Raw genomic sequence first — 16,929 nt, 5'->3', positions numbered from 1 at the left:
ATTTTGAAGAAAGATTCAAGAAGACTTAGTAATCCGTTAGAAGAAAGGAGAGAGAATCAAAATAAATCCTAGGTTTTTATTTGGGAGAAGTTTGATGCCAGCTAGGCATGTGGTAGCTAGGCAGGGCAGTTAGTTGGTTTGACATTGGAAGAGACTGAAGAGGTTTGTTTTAGATGTGTTGACGTGGACCAATCAATGCCAGATCAGGAAGACAAATAAATAGGAGTTAAAGGAGAGACTGGGTTTAGAGAAATAGCTGAAGCCGTGAAAACATGGTTTTTTTCTTTTTTTTTTTTCTTTCCAATTTTAGTGTAGAGATAAAAGAATTGTTGAAGGAAAAGGAACCAAAAGGGTTAGTAAGGGAGCAAAGAGAGTCAAGGTACTGTAGTGCTTTGTCCTATGCATAGAAAAATTGTGTGTGTGTGTGTGTGTGTGTGTGTGTATTGGGGGTACAGTGAAGGGATGAAGAAGCTAAATGGTGAGGAAGAATGAACAGAAGTCTTTAGACTTGGCTGGGCTGACCTTGATATGAGCATCGTCAGTGTTATAAAAGGCTCCCTTATAAGCTTCAAGTGACTTTGAAGATGTAATTTTTTTCAAATGAGAGGACAAAATCAAGGTTATAAAGGGTTAAAGAGAAAATGGAAACTAAAAAGCACTCATTGTAGAAATTTGGCAGGAAAGAGAAATAGAGAAAGGGTATAGGAGTTGATAGAGGAAACCTGAGCATGTTTGAAAGCAGAAGGGGAGGAATCAGTTCAAAGGGAGAAACTGAAGATATGGGGGGTGGGGAGGGGGGGAAGCTAAGTCCCAAATGAGGTGAGAAAGCAAGAACTGAGAAAATTAGATAGCATTGCCCTAATTTTGGAGAAGTTAAAACAGTTCTTTCCGATGAAATGTTACCTCTCTGTTTTGGTATTTATACCTTTTTCACTCTTTTACTATAAGGGAGTTGTACAATTAAGCTGCTTTTATAAGACAGTGACCTCATTAAGTTAAAATATTCAAATTATGAAATAATTCATGTTCCTTGAAGAAAGTAGAGAACCCTGTAAATGAAGGGGGAAAATCACCTGTAATTTCACTAGCAATAAGTAACTTTTGTTGGTGGTTTTGTAGAGTTCTTATGAATACATTGATCATTTAAACACACACACACTCACACACACACACACACACACACACACACAGCTTTTGAAAAACCAGGATTATGAGAATGCAAGATGGTGCAGCCGCTCTGGAAAACAGGATGGAGGTTCCTCAAAAAACTAAAAATAGAACTACCCTAGACCCAGTAATTCCACTACTAGGTATTTATCCAAGGGATACAGGTATGCTGTTTCCAAGGGACACGTGCACCCCCATGTTTATAGCAACACTATCAACAATAGCCAAAATATGGAAACCGCCCAAATGTCCATCAATGGATGAAGAAGGATAAAGGACAAAGGATAAAGAAGATGTGGTATATATATACAATGGAGTATTACTCGGCAATCAAAAAGAATGAAATCTTGCCATTTGCAACTACGTGGATGGAACTGGAGGGTATTATGCTAAGCAAAATTAGTCAGAGAAAGACAAAAATCATATGACTTCACTCATATGAGGACTTTAAGAGACAAAACACATGAACATAAGGGAAGAGAAGTAAAAATAATATAAAAACAGGGAGGGGGACAAAACAGAAGAGACTCATAAATGTGGAGAACAAACTGCGGGTTACTGGAGGGGCTGTGGGAGGGGGGGTGGATTAGATGGGTAAGGGGCACTAAGGAATATACTTCTGAAATCATTGTTGCACTGTATCCTAACTAATTTGGATGTAAATTTTTTAAAATAAAAAATGAAACTACAAAAAAATAAATAAGATAAATTAAAAAAAAAAACCGGGATTACACTACATGTTTATTTTTTTTAACCTGCTTTTTGTAATGCCATTCCTTTTTTGTCTTTTTTTCATCAATTTTTTTAATGTTTTTATTTATTTTTGAGAGAGAGAGAGCTTGAGTTGGGGAGTGGCAGAGAGAGGGAGACAGAATCTGAAGCAGGCTACGCTCCCTAACCTCTCAGCACAGAGCCTGATATGGGGCTCAAACTCATGAAACGCAAGGTTACAAACTGGGCCGAAGTTGGACACTGAACTGACTGAGCCACCCAGGCACCCCAATGCCATTATTTTTTTAACCTTCTTCCACTCACAAAACATTCTTTGAAAGTAGTGTTTTTAATATTCCGTTGTAGACCCTGATCCCATTTGGATCAACCTTAGCATTATCAATTCCCTTTTTATCACCTTGTTTTTAAACCTGATCCAAATTTCATTTTTAAATGTTTGTGCTGCAGATACCAAAGCAGTTATTGAGTGCCCGGTAGCTGAATTTAGGTGGAGGGAATCTATATCCCCAGGTCCTTAAGATTGTACCAGAAAAATCTCATCTTTACCTTCTATTCCTCTCCCCTTCGTTGAAATTTTGAAGAAAAAAGCCCATGTTCATCCTTCCCGTTTATTTTTATGTGTGGCTGCTGTCTTATTAAGAAACCTGTGAGTTTTCTTTGAGCCCTGTAAATCCCCTGGTGGGGCTTAGAAGAGAGAAGAAAAGCTTACCCTTAGAGGGTAAGGAAAGGATGGGAAGTAAGACTCCGTTTTGGTTTATGTTCATTTGTCTCTCTCTTGGCTCCTCAGAAGAATTAGTACTATCATTTTATTGCCTTGTTTGCCTGTTCAAGATTGAAAGTGTTGACTCTCATGTGGTTAGGAATGCGTTGCATTCAGTTAATGAAAATAAAGATGTGGAATGGCATGGATTTTATGCCCTACACTCTGTCACTAGCCTAGCGTCTTTGGGTTACTTGATCTCCTGGGTTTAAAAAAAAAAAAAAAAAAGTTAGGCTGAAGCTTTAAATTCTAAAACCTCTTTATTTTTTATTTGTGTATCTTATTATTATATGATAATGGTTATAAACAGTTTTCAACCTCATGACTTGGGGTTGAAGTCAAGCCCTTTGTGAGAGGAAGTCTGTGGTAGTGATTGGAGGAGAATACTTGATACCAAGAATATTAATTATTGTAATTCTTTGTTCACAACCATGCTTTGCTTTTTAAGAAGAGGAATGAAATTGCCTAGTGATATTGCAGAGTTAAATACATTGTAAGTAATTGATATACTGTGGTGTATTGATGTAAAAAGAAAGCTTGAATTAATTTGATCTTGAGCTGTAAGAAGTTATTAGAGTCAAAAGTCCAGATGTGTTTCATTCTTATATGATGAGTTTTTCTCACGTTTCATTCCTGTATGAGTTTTTCTCATCGTTGTGAGTAGGTAGGGAGTATGTGAACACATAGAGCTGTTTAATCTCTTAATTTGGCAGCCATTGTAGATGAATAGATCCCTTTTCATCTTTCCGATAAGAGATAACTACTGTATGAGGGGAATTCAACCCTCCAACTCCTTCTACCAGAGTTTGTTCTATCTTCTCAAGAAAATACCCATAACAATCACTGTTTTATCTTTATTTAAGAAAATATGCGCCATATCCAATGTTCAGAACAATTATGGGTAAAGTTAGTATTTCAGTCTCAGTATCTTCTAACCCTTGCTTTCATTCCCTTTAGGCCTTGTTTCATTTTATTCCTTTTGAATTAAAAGATCATCCTTTCTGGTTTCTGTAATCATGGTCTTCATCCACTCTTAATTTTATTTCAGACTATTCTTTTTGTATATTAGCAAATAGCACTGTGGAAACACCCAGGAGCCTCAACAATTGCTTTAAACCGTCTTTTTATCTGAAAAAAATTTTTTAACATGCATTTATTTTTTGAAAGACAGAGGCAGATTATGAGCAGGGGAGGGGCAGAGAGAGAGAGGGAGACCCAGAATCCCAGGCTGTCAGCACAGAGCCTGACACGGGACTCGAACTCACAAACTGTGAGATAATGACCTGAGCCAAAGTCAGACACTTAAGTGACTGAGCCACCCAGGCGCCGCCCCACTTTAAACTGTTTTAGTAGCACTATGAAATGCTCTGGAGGGGAAAGGATAATCTTACATTATTGCCCAAGAAGGGTAATAGCAAATGTATCCGATGTAAAGCAAAATGGACTCTGTAGTGTAAAAATCCTTTGTAACGAAACTTTACCAATTACACTTTTGATAGTGTATTTTTTTTAATTTTTTTTAACGTTTATTTATTATTGAGAGACAGAGAAAGACAGAGCATGAGCAGGGGAGGGACAGAGAGGGTGAGACACAGAATCCGAAGCAGGTTCCAAGCTCTGAGCTGTCAGCACAGAGCCCAACACGGGGCTTGAACTCGTGAACCACAAGATCATGACCTGAGCTGAAGTGGGATGCTTAAGCAACCGAACTACCCAGGCGCCCCTTGATAATTTACTTGTTAAAGCTTTATTGAACTATAACTTATATACCATAAAATGCACCTGTTTTAAATGTAGAGTTCACTGATTTTGAGTATATGCAGAATTTTACAGTTATTGACCACAATCTATTTTTAGAACATTCCATTGTCACCGTCACTCCCAAAGAAGCATTGTGTCCATTTGCAGTTATTCTCACTCCTACCTCAGCCCTAGGCAACCATTAATCTACTTTCTGTCTGTGCTCTTTATTTTTATGGATATTTCATATCAATGAAATTACATAATACCTCTTGTGTTTGTCTTCTTTCACTTAACTGTGATGTTCATACATATTGTATAGCATGTATTATTTTCATTTTTATTGTTGAGTAGTATTCCCAACAGAGCACATTTTGTTTTTCCACTCACCAGTTGGTAGACATTTGGATTGTTTCCAGTCTTTAAAAACATTTTTAAAAATTTATTTATTTTGAGAGAGAGAGAGAGAGGCTGTGCGTGGGTGCATAACCTGGGGAGGAGCAGAGAGAGGGGGAGAGAATCCCAAGCAGGCTCCATGCTGTGTTAGCACAGAGCCTGGCGTGGGGTCAAACTCAAAAACTGTGAGGTCATGATGTAAGCCAAAATCAAGAGTAAGACACTTAACCAAATTAGCCACCCAGGTGCCCCATGGGTTGTTTCTATTTTTTAGCTATTCTGAATAATGTTTTTATCAACATTTGCATACAGGTCTTTGTGTAGACATAAACTTTCATTTTTCATGAGTAAATATGTAGGGGTAGATTTGCTGGATCATATGGTAAATCCATATTTAACATTTCAAGAAACTGCCAAACTATTTTCCAGAGTCACTATACCATTTTACATTCCTACAATAATGTAAGGGTTCCAGTTTCTCCATATCCTTGTCAACATTTGTTATTATATGTCATTTTTATTATAGCCCTTCTCATAGTTGTGAAATAGTATGTCATTGTGGTTGTAACTTGCATCATTAGTTAAAATGGCATGTCCTTGTTCTGCTGTTGTTGGGTGGAGTTTTTTGTCATTGTTGATTTTATCCTGTTGGTTGATGGTTTTGTCTTACAGCCTTGTTGAATTTGTCTGTTTGTTCCATCAGTTATCTGGAGGAGATATTGAAATCTCTAAGATTATCGTGGAATTTCCTGTTTCTCGTTTCAGCCCCTTTCAGTTTTTGCTTCATGTATTTTTCAACTGTCTTCTTTGGTACACACATATTTAAGATTTCTTTTTTTTTCTTTCTTAAGATTAAAAAAATTTTTTTTGTTTTTTTTTTGTTTGTTTTTTTACATTTATTTGTTTTTGATAGAGAGAGAGACAGAGCACAAGTGGGGGAGGGGCAGAGAGAGAGCGAGACCCAGAATCCAAAGCAGGCTCCAGGCTCTGAGCTGTCAGCACAGAGCCCGACGCAGGGCTTGAACTCACAAACCTTGAGATCATGACCTGAGCCAAAGTCAGACGCTCAACCGACTGAGCCACCCAGGAGCCCCTAAAATTTTTTTGAATTTATCTTTATTTTTTGAAGCAGGCCATTTATTTATTTATTTTTAAGTTTATTTATTGAGAGAGACAGAGACAGCAAGAGCAGGGGAAGGACAGAGAGAAAGAAAGAGAGAATCCCAAGCAGGCTCCACACTGCCAGCTGTAGAGCATGATGTAGGGCTCAAACTCACAAACCGTGAGATCATGCCCTGAGCTGAAGTTGGACGCCCAACTGACTAAGGAACCCAAGCACCCCTTACAGTTTAATTATCTTAAATATTTCCTCTCTGTGTATTTTGAACCACATCAGATTGTGTTATAATTTTTGCTTCAACCATCAAACATGTTTACCATTTTCTTTTTGTCTTTCTGATGTTCTAAGATTTCTTCTTTAACTTCCTTTTACCCGAGAATGTCTTGGTTTCCCCTTCATTCCTGAAGGATTTCCTCTGCACATAGGATGCTGGGTTGACAATTCTTTTAACTTGGCAAATGTGCCATTGCCTTGTGACTCTCCTTCAGTTACCTCCATCTCTTCTCTCATGAGCACCACGTTTTATTTCATTTATGTAGAAACGTCTTCCCTTAGCCTGCTCTCCTGCTTCAGTGGTTGTCCTCTACTCCTTGTGCACAGCCTTCACTCATCCTGGAATCTTCCTTCATAACCATCCTGGGAATTCCCTTCTCCTCTTTCCTGTTGGATTTCCATTTCTTATATTTCTAATTTTTGTTTTTCACTTCTCTGATTGCTACTGCAAAGAATGTTTTTTGGAATTCTGAATGTCTGAAGATATCTCTGTTATACTAAATTGGTAATTTGGCCAGTTATAAATCTTAGGTTCCTTAAGAATTTTGAAGGCATTGTTTTATGTCATGATAATGTGTGACCTGATTGGGGTTTTAGGGTTTACTGTTTGTTTGTTTGTTTGTTTGCTTGCTTGCTTGCTTCATGTTTTCAGCTTTTCTAGTGCCATGAAATGTGACAGTTATGTGCCTTGTAGGTCTATTTTCACGGACCATGATGGAACTCATTGTGTTTTTCAATGTGGAAATTCATGTCCTTGTTCAATTCTGTACAATTTTCAGTTGTATCTTTGATTTCTTCTTTGTCTTCTCTGTACTCTTTCTAAAATTCCATTTATTTGGGTGTTGCTTCCTCTAAGCCAATCTTACCTATGTTTTTCCTATATTCCAGGAGATACCCTCAAGTTTCTTTTCCAACTTTTTGTTGACTTTTTTTTTTGCTATCTTATTTTACCCTATTTTACATTTCCAAATTAAATTTTAATTTCTTTGTTGGTTTGTTTTCTGTCTCATTTGTGTTTCATGTATGCAGTTTGTTCTTGTCTCTTGAGGGTTTCTGATAGTTGAGTTTGTTGATATAATTTACATAAGATAAAAATTCATCCTTTTTAGTGCATAGTTCTGTTAGTTTTGGCTGGTAACTACCACCATAATCAAGATGTAAAACAGTTCTTTGGGGACTTTGACTTTGTGTGTAGGTATGTGTGTTTTCCTCTGGGCTTGATGAGAGTTTCCCAAAGAAGGATTTTCTGCACTCCTCCTGGAGTGTATAAGGCTCGCTGCGAGAGGCAAATGGTGGAAACGTTAGATCTCAGTATTTAGTATGTAAACTTTCACTTGATTCCCTATTAGAATATATTCTTCTCCTTCATTTCTGCTTGGTATTTCCTATCCCAGGGACTCTGTTTTAAATTTTCTGTACTGTAAGACTTTCATTGGAATGGGGAAAGGGATCTAGGGATCTAAATGTGTCTTAAATGGATATTCAATCATTCTACTTATTCTTAAGCCTGCATTTATCCTCACTTCTTGAGGTCCTCAATATTGCCAACTCCTAAACCTTTGGGGGATTCTGCTTTAAACCTTTACTCATTGCTGATTTAGGGTTTGGCTTTGTCAGGTCTGAAAACTGCTTTGCAGTTTTCAAAATGTTGTTGCCATCGACTCGACTCCTCTTTGTCATTATGAGTTTTATGCCTTTAAAAATCCTTTACTATCATTGTAATGGGGTTTCAGGGAAGGGTAGAAATAATTGCCTATGTTTAGTCCATTATCTTTAATAAGTATCTCTACCTTGTACGAAAGATCCTTTATGATCTAGCTTCTATCTCTCCAGCCTCATTTTTCACTCTGCTGCAACCCACCTCCAGCCTAAGCTCCAGTCACATGCATCTACTTAAGAGATTGCCAAACAAACCGTGTTGCTTCATGCCTTTCAGTTCTGTTCATGCTATTTTTTCAATGTGCTATTTATCCTTTAAGTCTCTCCTCAGGGAAGCTTTGCTGCCTCACGAGTGTCCTGTCAGGGTGTTTATCGTGTTACTGCAATTATTTATTTTTTTAAAAAGTCTCATCGTAGAGGTTTTTAAAAAAATTTTTTTAATGTTTATTTATTATTGAGAGAGAGAGAGAGAGCGCGCAAGCAGGAGAGGGGCAGAGAGAGGAGGAGACACAGAATTCGAAGCAGGCTCCAGGCTCTGAGCCGTCAGCACAGAGCCTGACGCGGGGCTCAAAACCACAAACTGTGAGATCATGACCTGAGCCGAAGGCGGACGCTCAGCCAACTGAGGCACCCAGGCGCCTCACATCGTAGAGGTTTTTTAATCTGAGGTGACAGGTAGAAGGGATGCCCAGGGATTAGTGGCAGGAGATCATAGAACACCCTGAAATTATTTGCACATTTTTGTGTGTTTGTGCGTATTTTTGGAAAATTGTCTAAGGCAGATTTTCTTCTAAGAGGTGTATCAGAAATGCTGTGGAGCTTTTTTAGAAATATAATTGCTTTGGGCTTCACTCCAGAGACCTGCTGAGTTACAGTCTGAAATTAAGGCCCAGAAAGATATGTTTTCTAAAAGCTTCCCAAGTGATCCTTGAGAACAGCATCTCTGGTCCATCATCTACATTAATTCCAGGGCCTGGCATATATAGTGAATGCTCAGTAAATGTTGAAAAAAGGAACAAGGGAGGAACTTGTATTCAGGTCATGGGCTGAAATAAATTTCTTATGTGAAACCTGGGTGCTAGTCAGGAAATCAGTAATTTATTCTGTTACATATAGGAAGTAATAGCCTCTATTTCCTCCCCCTCTTTGGATATAATTGAAGAACTGAGGAATAGTGGAATGGCTTTTCAAAGGGAGAGGAAAGCTCTGGAGACCTAACTGTAAGAATGAAAGAAAAATTTAAGGATTAGACATAAAACAAGTCAGATATATATATATATGGTTTGACTTTTATTCCTCTGGCTGCTTATAGTTGTATTTGACCCACTGATTTTGATTCTAAAACTAGACATCTATACATTTGGATGTCATTGATACTTACTACATAGACCTGATTTCATAACCTATAAATTTAAATTTAATATATGACTAGTGATAGGGCAAATGTGGAGATTGACATGTTGCATTGGCAAAAAATATATGCCATATTATTGTTTACTGGCTGCAACTAAAGAATGAGAACAGAAAGAGCCTAATTTCCTGGAATGCCCTGCCTTGTGTTTCCTCTTTTCAAGGTTAAAAAGTGTATAAATTAGAACCATGTCCTCTGCTTTACTCATAAACCTCTTTTACATAGTGTTGTATTTTTATGTGTCTGTTAAGGAAATGATCAGGCTCTTTTGCTTTTTGTATTTTCTATTTATTATTTTTGTTTTGTTGTTTAGGTATTTAAGAGATTATGGCAACTGAGGCCCACAATGTTAAAAAACGAACCTTTTGTAATAATATTGAGGATCATTCCACTGATCTTCCTAGAAAAAGGATCTCTAATTTTACTAATAAGAACATGAAGGAGGTAAGTGCATGGTTTCTAGGAAATGGGTGAGAGAGTATCTTAATCTGTTCATGGTGCTATAGCATAATACCATAGACGAGATGACTTATAAACAGTGGAAAGTTATTTCTCACAGTTGTGGAAACTGGGAATTCCAAGACAAAGGCCCTGGCTGATTTGGTATCTGGTTAGAGCTCACTTCCTGGTTCATAGTTGTCTATCTTGTCTGTCTTCACATGGTAGAAGGGGCAAAAGAGCTCTCAGGGGTCTCCTTTACAAGGCCTCTAATCCCATTCATTAGGATGACACCTCATGACCTAATCGCCTCCCAAAGGCCCCACCTCCTAATATCATTCATTTTGGGCATTAGGATTTCAACATGAATTCTGGGGAGACGTTGTCATTCAGTACATCAGATAGTTTACACTGTTAAGTCTATGGATAGTTTTGATTAAACTATTTAAACAACAGGAAGGTGACCATTTGCTTAGTCTCCCAGAATTAGGTAGAATTAATGAAATTGTTTATATTCCAAAAGCTGTAAAAACTTTATGGACAGTATGCTATTTTTTATAAGATATCATTTAAATATGGTAGTTTAATTTTAAAGAGGAATCCCAGAGGTGCTTTTGGTTCACCACTGCAAGGCTCATTCATGCTGATAGAATTTCTTTTAAATGATATTAAAAGTCAGTGTACTTTAAGTACCATGCAAATATAATATATGACTAGTGACCTAGAAAATAGTGAGATGAGTATGTTGCTTTGTCAAATATACCTACATAGAGTATTGTAACTAAAGATTGAGACTACAACTTTAATCTGGAAAATTTAACTATTAGATTTCAGATTTGTTGATATCAATCACAAAGTTTACATAGCTTCACAAAAGAACTTTAATATGCTGTTAATAACTATATCTACTTTTATCTTTCAGGTTAAGAAATCTCCAAAACAGTTGGCCGCTTACATAAATAGGTAAGAGCTTCTTTAAAGTTTGTGGGAAACAGAAATGTTGAAAGCTGGGTAATAGTGAAAATAGGGAAAACATTAATTATTCTCTTCTATTGTTACAAGTAACTATTGTCAAACAGCTCCTTTGTGCCAGTCACTGTGCAAAACACATCAGTAATATCTCTAATCCTTACAGCAATCCTACTAGAGAGGTATCATTGCCCCTAACAGTTGATGAGAAAAACTAAAGATTTGTGATTAGTTCAGGGTCATACAGCAGAAAGTAGTGAAAATGGCATTCATTCTCTAAAGGCACTTTCTAGTAAACTACTGGTTTTCAAAATGTGATCCGATAACAGTGGGGTTCCCTGAAGCCCTTTCAGGGAATTTGTGAAGTCAAAACTATATTCATAACAATAACATTAATTCATCGTTTTCATTTTTACACTCTTACCAGTGTACAGTAGTTTTCATATTTGATACCACTGGAGACTGAATGCAGAGTCGGATATGAGAATCCAACTGTCTTCTGTTAGGCCAGATATTAACGATTTTGAGCAAATAGAAAGAACAGTGCCATTCTTCTTACTATATTTTGTTTTGTTTTGGAAAAGATAGGATTTTTCTTTTGCAAAATACTCTGTGTTAACATGTGACAAGCTTATTATTTCTTAAATGAATCAGTAAGTATTCTCAATTTTAGAGTCTGATACAGTAAATATCAGTAGATATTGGCCACATAAAAACATTCTTTTGAAACTTCAATAATTTTAAGAATTGGAAGGCATCCCAAGGCCAAAACGTTTGAGAATCACCATGCAGAACTGTGAGATTTGCTGTATTGTGTTTCATCTTATTTAAACAAATAAAATATACTTAAGTTTAATCAGAGTAAGTATTCTTTTTTATAATACATTAAAATATATTTCAGATTTGCACAATTCAAACTAATATTTCATTTTATTATTTTTCTTTGTAATATTTCATTAAAAAAACCTTTTTTTTTAATGTTATTTATTTTTGAGAGAGTGAGAGGACAGAGCGCGAGTCAGGGAGGGGCAGAGAGAGAGGGGACACAGAATCCAAAGCAGGCTCCAGGCTCTGACCCGTCAGCACAGAGCCCCACACAGGGCTCGAACTCAAGAACCACGAGACCTGAGCCAAAGTCGGATGCTTAACCAACTGAGCCACCCAGGCACCCCTGTAATATTTCATTTTAAAAGCATCTAGTTATTATGCCTTTTCAGTTTCATTTGGTATAAAGTATTATTTTTTTCATTGCTTTCTAGATGGTTTGTAATTTCCTTTTTATTTTCCTCGTCAATCTAAGAGTTAAGATTTTTTTTTATTCTATTTTCTTCTAATTTTAGTGGATTGTAATCACAAAATGTGGCCTATTGAATCTTTCTGCTTAAAAAGTTGTAAAGGTTTTCATGTGGTTCTTTTTCATTTAAAAAAAAATCAATTCTTTTTACAGAACCGTTGGACAAGCTGTGAAAAGCCCAGATAAACTACGTAAAGTGATCTATCGCAGAAAGAAAGCGCATCATCCTTTTCCAAATCCTTGTTATAGAAAAAAACAGTCCCCTAGAAGTGGGGGCTGTGACATGGCAAATAAAGAAAACGAACTGGCTTGTGCAGGTCACCTGCCTGAAAAATTACGCCATGATAGTCGAACATATTTGCTTAACTCCAGTGATTCTGGTTCTTCACAGACAGAAAGCCCATCATCAAAATACAGTGGGTTTTTTTCTGAGGTAAGTCATTTATATGAGGCTAACTTTATCCTATTACACTATTGGCTTTTTCCTTTGTCATATTCTGCTAGCAGAGTAATTCACTGCGCACTGAATTTAGACTTAAGTAATTGTAACTCCCTGAGCCAGTTTTCTAGATTAATCAAATTTGAATCAGTAGTTATTCCATTTCGTTAAGTCATGATATCTGAGATAGAATGAAATGATTGACAAGCTGCAGTAAATATTCAAAATGGCAAGTTGACCAGTAGAGATTTAAAGGAAAGGAAAAGAAGAAATCTTGCCTGAACAGTGGACCACCAAAGTCAGTTATCCAGGAACATTTTGTTTGACTCTCAAAATTACCACTGGAAGCTTCATTCAGGCAAACCCCCTGAGATTTGCTGCTTTTGTAGCTCAGGTAAAGTTAGTTGTTTGAACAGGTTCAAGGGAATATTGGGTAATAGAAATACTCTAAAATTGGATTGTGATGATGATTGTATATTTTATAAATTTATTACAAATTGTATTGTATTACATACTTTCAGTAGTTGAGTTTTATGAAAAAACACCTCAAAAACAAAAATAAAGCAGCTTTCTTTTAAAAATGATCATTTGTGGGGCACCTGGGTGGCTCAGTTGGTTAAGTGCCTGACTTTGCTTAGGGCATGGTCTCATGGTTCGTGGGTTAATGCCCCACGTTGGGCTCTGTGCTGACAGCTCAGAGCCTGGAGCCTGCTTCGGATTCTGTGTCTCCCTCTCTCTCTGCCCCTCCCCCACTCATGCTCTGTCTCTGTCTTCAAAAATAAATAAACACTGAAAAAAATAAAACAAAAAATAAAAATGATCATTTGAGGCTCACCTAGGTGGCTCAATCAGTTGAGCATTCGATTCTTGGTTTCTGCTCAGGTCATAATCTTACAGTTTGTGAGCTTGAGCCCTGCATCAGGCTCCACAATGACAGTGCAGAGCCTGCTTGGGATTCTCTCTCTCCCCCTCTCTTTCTGTCTGTCCCCTGCTGGTGTGCTTGCTCTCTCTCTCTCAAAATAGGCTTAAAAAAAAAAAAAAAAAAGGAAATTTCACAAATAAGTTCTTAAAAAATAGTCATTTGAAGGAATAGTTTGATAAAATTTATAAACATGAGTTTATAATTATTATCGCATGTGTATTGTATATGTTGTAGAAAATAAACTCAAAGGAAAAACTTATTCATAATCTCAACATTTCGAAATAATCACGTTAAATTTTTGATGTATCTTTTTCTCTTCATGTTATACATGTTGCTTGATTACTTGATTTTTAAGTTTAATAAATTTGGATTTTTTTCCATGTAATTAAATAATGGTTCTACAATTTTTTGATGGATACATAACATTAACTTCTTTTACTATGAGTTGGTACGCTTAGTATTGTTCTATCTGGCATGACAACTTGAAAAACATTTTCTGTGGCATACAAGCAGAAAATCTTTTTAGATTAAAATGATATTAAGCGTGTAGGTAAATGAAAATGAACATTGCATTTAGGATAATAAATACAGGTAAATAAGAAGAGGGATGCCTAGGTGGCACAGTTGGTTGATTTCAGCTTGGGTCATGATCCCACAGTTGTGGGATCAAGCCCTGCATCAGGGTCTGTGCTGAGCATGGAGCCTGTTTCTCTCTCTCTCCTTCTCACTCTCTCCCTCTCCCCCTCTCCCCCTCTCCCCCTCTCCCTCCCTCCCTCCCCCTCTCCCTCTCCCTCCCCCTCTCCCTCTCTCTCCCTCTCCCTCTCCCTCCCTCTCCCTCTCCCTCCCTCTCCCTCTCTCTCCCTCCCCCTCCCTCTCCCTCCCTCTCCCTCCCTCTCCCTCTCCCTCTCCCTCCCCCTCTCCCTCTCCCTCCCTCTCCCTCCCTCTCCCTCTCCCTCTCCCTCTCCCTCTCCCTCTCCCTCTCCCTCTCACTGTCTCTCTCTCTCCCTCCCTCTGTCTCTCTCTCTCCCTCCCTCTCCCTCCCTCCCTCTCTCTCTCCCTCTCTCTCCCTCTCTCTCCTTCTCTCTCCTTCTCTCTCCTTCTCTCTCCCTCTCCTCTGCTCACACACACATGCTCTTTCTCAAGTAGAAAATAATGATAAGATAAAAGAAAGATGGAAAATTAAACATTGTTAAGTAAAACCATACAGTGGAATATTATTTGACCATTATAAAGGAGTGAAGTACCAATACATATACTACACTATATATAAACCTTGAAAACATTATACTGTGTGAAAGAAGCCATATCAAAAAGGCTAACTGTTGTATAATTCAATTTATATGAACTGTCTAGGTAAAGTCATAGAGTCAAAAAGTTGATTAATGGTTGTCAGGGGCTGGCAAGAAGGAAGAATGGAGTCCAGGGTTTCTTTTAGACATGATGAAAATGTTGATTAAAACTGATCGTGATAGGGGCGTGCCTGGGTGGCTCAGTCAGTTGAGCATCCAACTTCGGCTCAGGGCATGATCTCACAGTCCGTGAGTTCGAGCCCCGCGTCGGGCTCTATGCTGACAGCTCAGAGCCTGGAGCTGCTTTGGATTCTGTGTCTCCCTCTCTCTGACCCTCCCCTGTTCACGCTGTGTCTCTCAATAATAAATAAATATTTTTTAAAAATTAAAAAAAAAAACTGATCGTGGTAACAGTTGCACAACTCCATGCAAGTACTAAAATCTACTGAATTGTACATTTTAAGTGGTTAAGTTTTATGGTATGTGAATTATATCTTAATCTGTTATTTTTTAAAAATGGATCTAGTTGTTCCAGTTCTAAAATTAATCTTACAGAAATATTTATACAAGTGCATATAAGTGAAAAACAAGGTTTTCAAAAACACAATATTGTAATATTTTAATTTTGTATATCTAATTTGTCTCTGTCTAGAAAATGGTTTTTTAAAGATACATACCAGTCTGTTAACTGTGATTAACAGTTAACACTTCTAGGGAGTGATACTAGATTTTTTGTGGGCAGATAGAGATTATTTACTTTTATTTGATACAGTCCTGTGCTATTTGAACTTTTTACAACAGGAGTGTATTACTTTATTATATAAGAAAAAATGAATTTAAATATTGGTCATGACTGAATTTTTGTGGTTTCCTTCTCATGTTATTCAGTTGATAGTGACTAGCCTATAGATATTTACTTTTTCCTTTAATCCACATTATAAATTAAATCCCAGGCTTATAGGTGAGCTAAATATAATTTATTTTATAAATTGGTGAGATTTAAAAAGAAAATGGTAGCAAATAAAAAGTATTGATAAAAAACAAACAGGTCCTAAATTTATTCAGATCATTTGTTTACTGTGTTTAACTGCAACATTGCTTTGGCAGGGGGCAGTAAAAGGAGTCACCTCTGCATAATTTTAAAATATGTCTACCAGAATCATTTAATTGAAAAAAAATGGTTTCATGTCATGTTTCAATGTGCTTTTTAACAAATTAGATTACTGCCTTTCAGGTTTCTCAGGACCATGAAACAATGGCACAGGTTTTGTTCAGCAGGAATTTGAGATTGAATGTAGCTTTAACGTTCTGGAGAAAGAGAAGTATAAGTGAACTTGTAGCCTATTTGGTGAGGTGAGTGTGACCTTTTATGCTTTTGTTCAGTTAAAGCAATTTCCAGTGTTTTGTCTTGAAGTGCCTCTTTCTTATGTTATACTGGGTAAAATTTTAAACTTCTTATATTTAGCTTCACTAGTAACAATATAGTTTAAATTACATTTATCACCAATCTAAGAGTAAACAAAATACAGAAAACCATTGGTTTCATCATATTGAACAAAACTATTACCTTCTCTAAAATTTTTACAATATAAAACTAAGAGATACCAGTATGGGGAGAATAACCTTTTAAAAATCCCCTTTGAGCGGGGCGCCTGGGTGGCTCAGTCAGTTACGCGTCTGACTTCAGCTCAGGTCATGATCTCGCGGTTCATGAGTTCGAGCCCTGTGTCAGGCTCTGTGCTGTCAGCTCTGAGCCTGGAGCCTGCTTCTGATTCTGTGTCTCCCTCTCTCTCTGCCCCTCCCCTGCTTGCACTCTGTCTCTCTCTGTCTCTCAAAAATAAATAAAAACTTCAAAAAATTAAAAACAAAAAGTCCCCTTTGAGCGAAAACTTTAATCATGGCCTTCTTCAGTGTATTCAAGTCTCTTCTCAAACAGTACCTTAATGAGGCCTTCCCTGACCACCTTATTAAAAAACATTTCTTGGGGCGTCTGGATGGCTCAGTTGGTTGAGTGTCCGATTTCAGCTCAGGTCATGATCTCACAGTTCGAGGGTTCAAGCCCCTCATTGGACTCAGGGCTGACAGCTTGGAGCCTAGAGCCTGCTTTGGATTCTGTGTTTCCCTCTGTCTCTGCCCCTCCCCTGCTCTCGCTCTGTCTCTCTCTCTCTCAAAAATAAATAAACATGAAAAATATATACATTTCTTCACTCCCAATCTTTCTGGTTTAATTTTTTTTCCGTAGCACTTACTACTATCAACATGCTGTATATATTTTACTTGTTTGTTTATTGTCTGTTTCTGCCCTCTCCCACATCCTACT

At 37.3% G+C, this 16,929-nt stretch overlaps 1 protein-coding gene across 1 annotated transcript in view; it reads left to right on the top strand.

Annotated features, from left to right (window-relative positions):
• KATNBL1 (katanin regulatory subunit B1 like 1) overlaps nt 1–16,929 on the top strand; it is a 53,612-nt gene that overhangs the window by 23,485 nt on the left and 13,198 nt on the right. Inside the window, exons 2-5 of the mRNA XM_043555730.1 lie at nt 9,572–9,702; nt 10,619–10,659; nt 12,113–12,392; nt 15,844–15,962. Coding sequence (XP_043411665.1) covers nt 9,586–9,702; nt 10,619–10,659; nt 12,113–12,392; nt 15,844–15,962 — 557 coding nt within the window. The 5' untranslated portion in view covers nt 9,572–9,585. The remainder of the gene's footprint in view (nt 1–9,571; nt 9,703–10,618; nt 10,660–12,112; nt 12,393–15,843; nt 15,963–16,929) is intronic.

Source organism: Prionailurus bengalensis, chromosome B3 (genome assembly GCF_016509475.1).
Source record: "Prionailurus bengalensis isolate Pbe53 chromosome B3, Fcat_Pben_1.1_paternal_pri, whole genome shotgun sequence".
Lineage (NCBI taxonomy): Eukaryota > Metazoa > Chordata > Mammalia > Carnivora > Felidae > Prionailurus > Prionailurus bengalensis.
The sequence above is the reverse complement of the archived record's forward strand: the minus strand, read 5'-3'. Positions and strand labels throughout refer to the sequence as shown.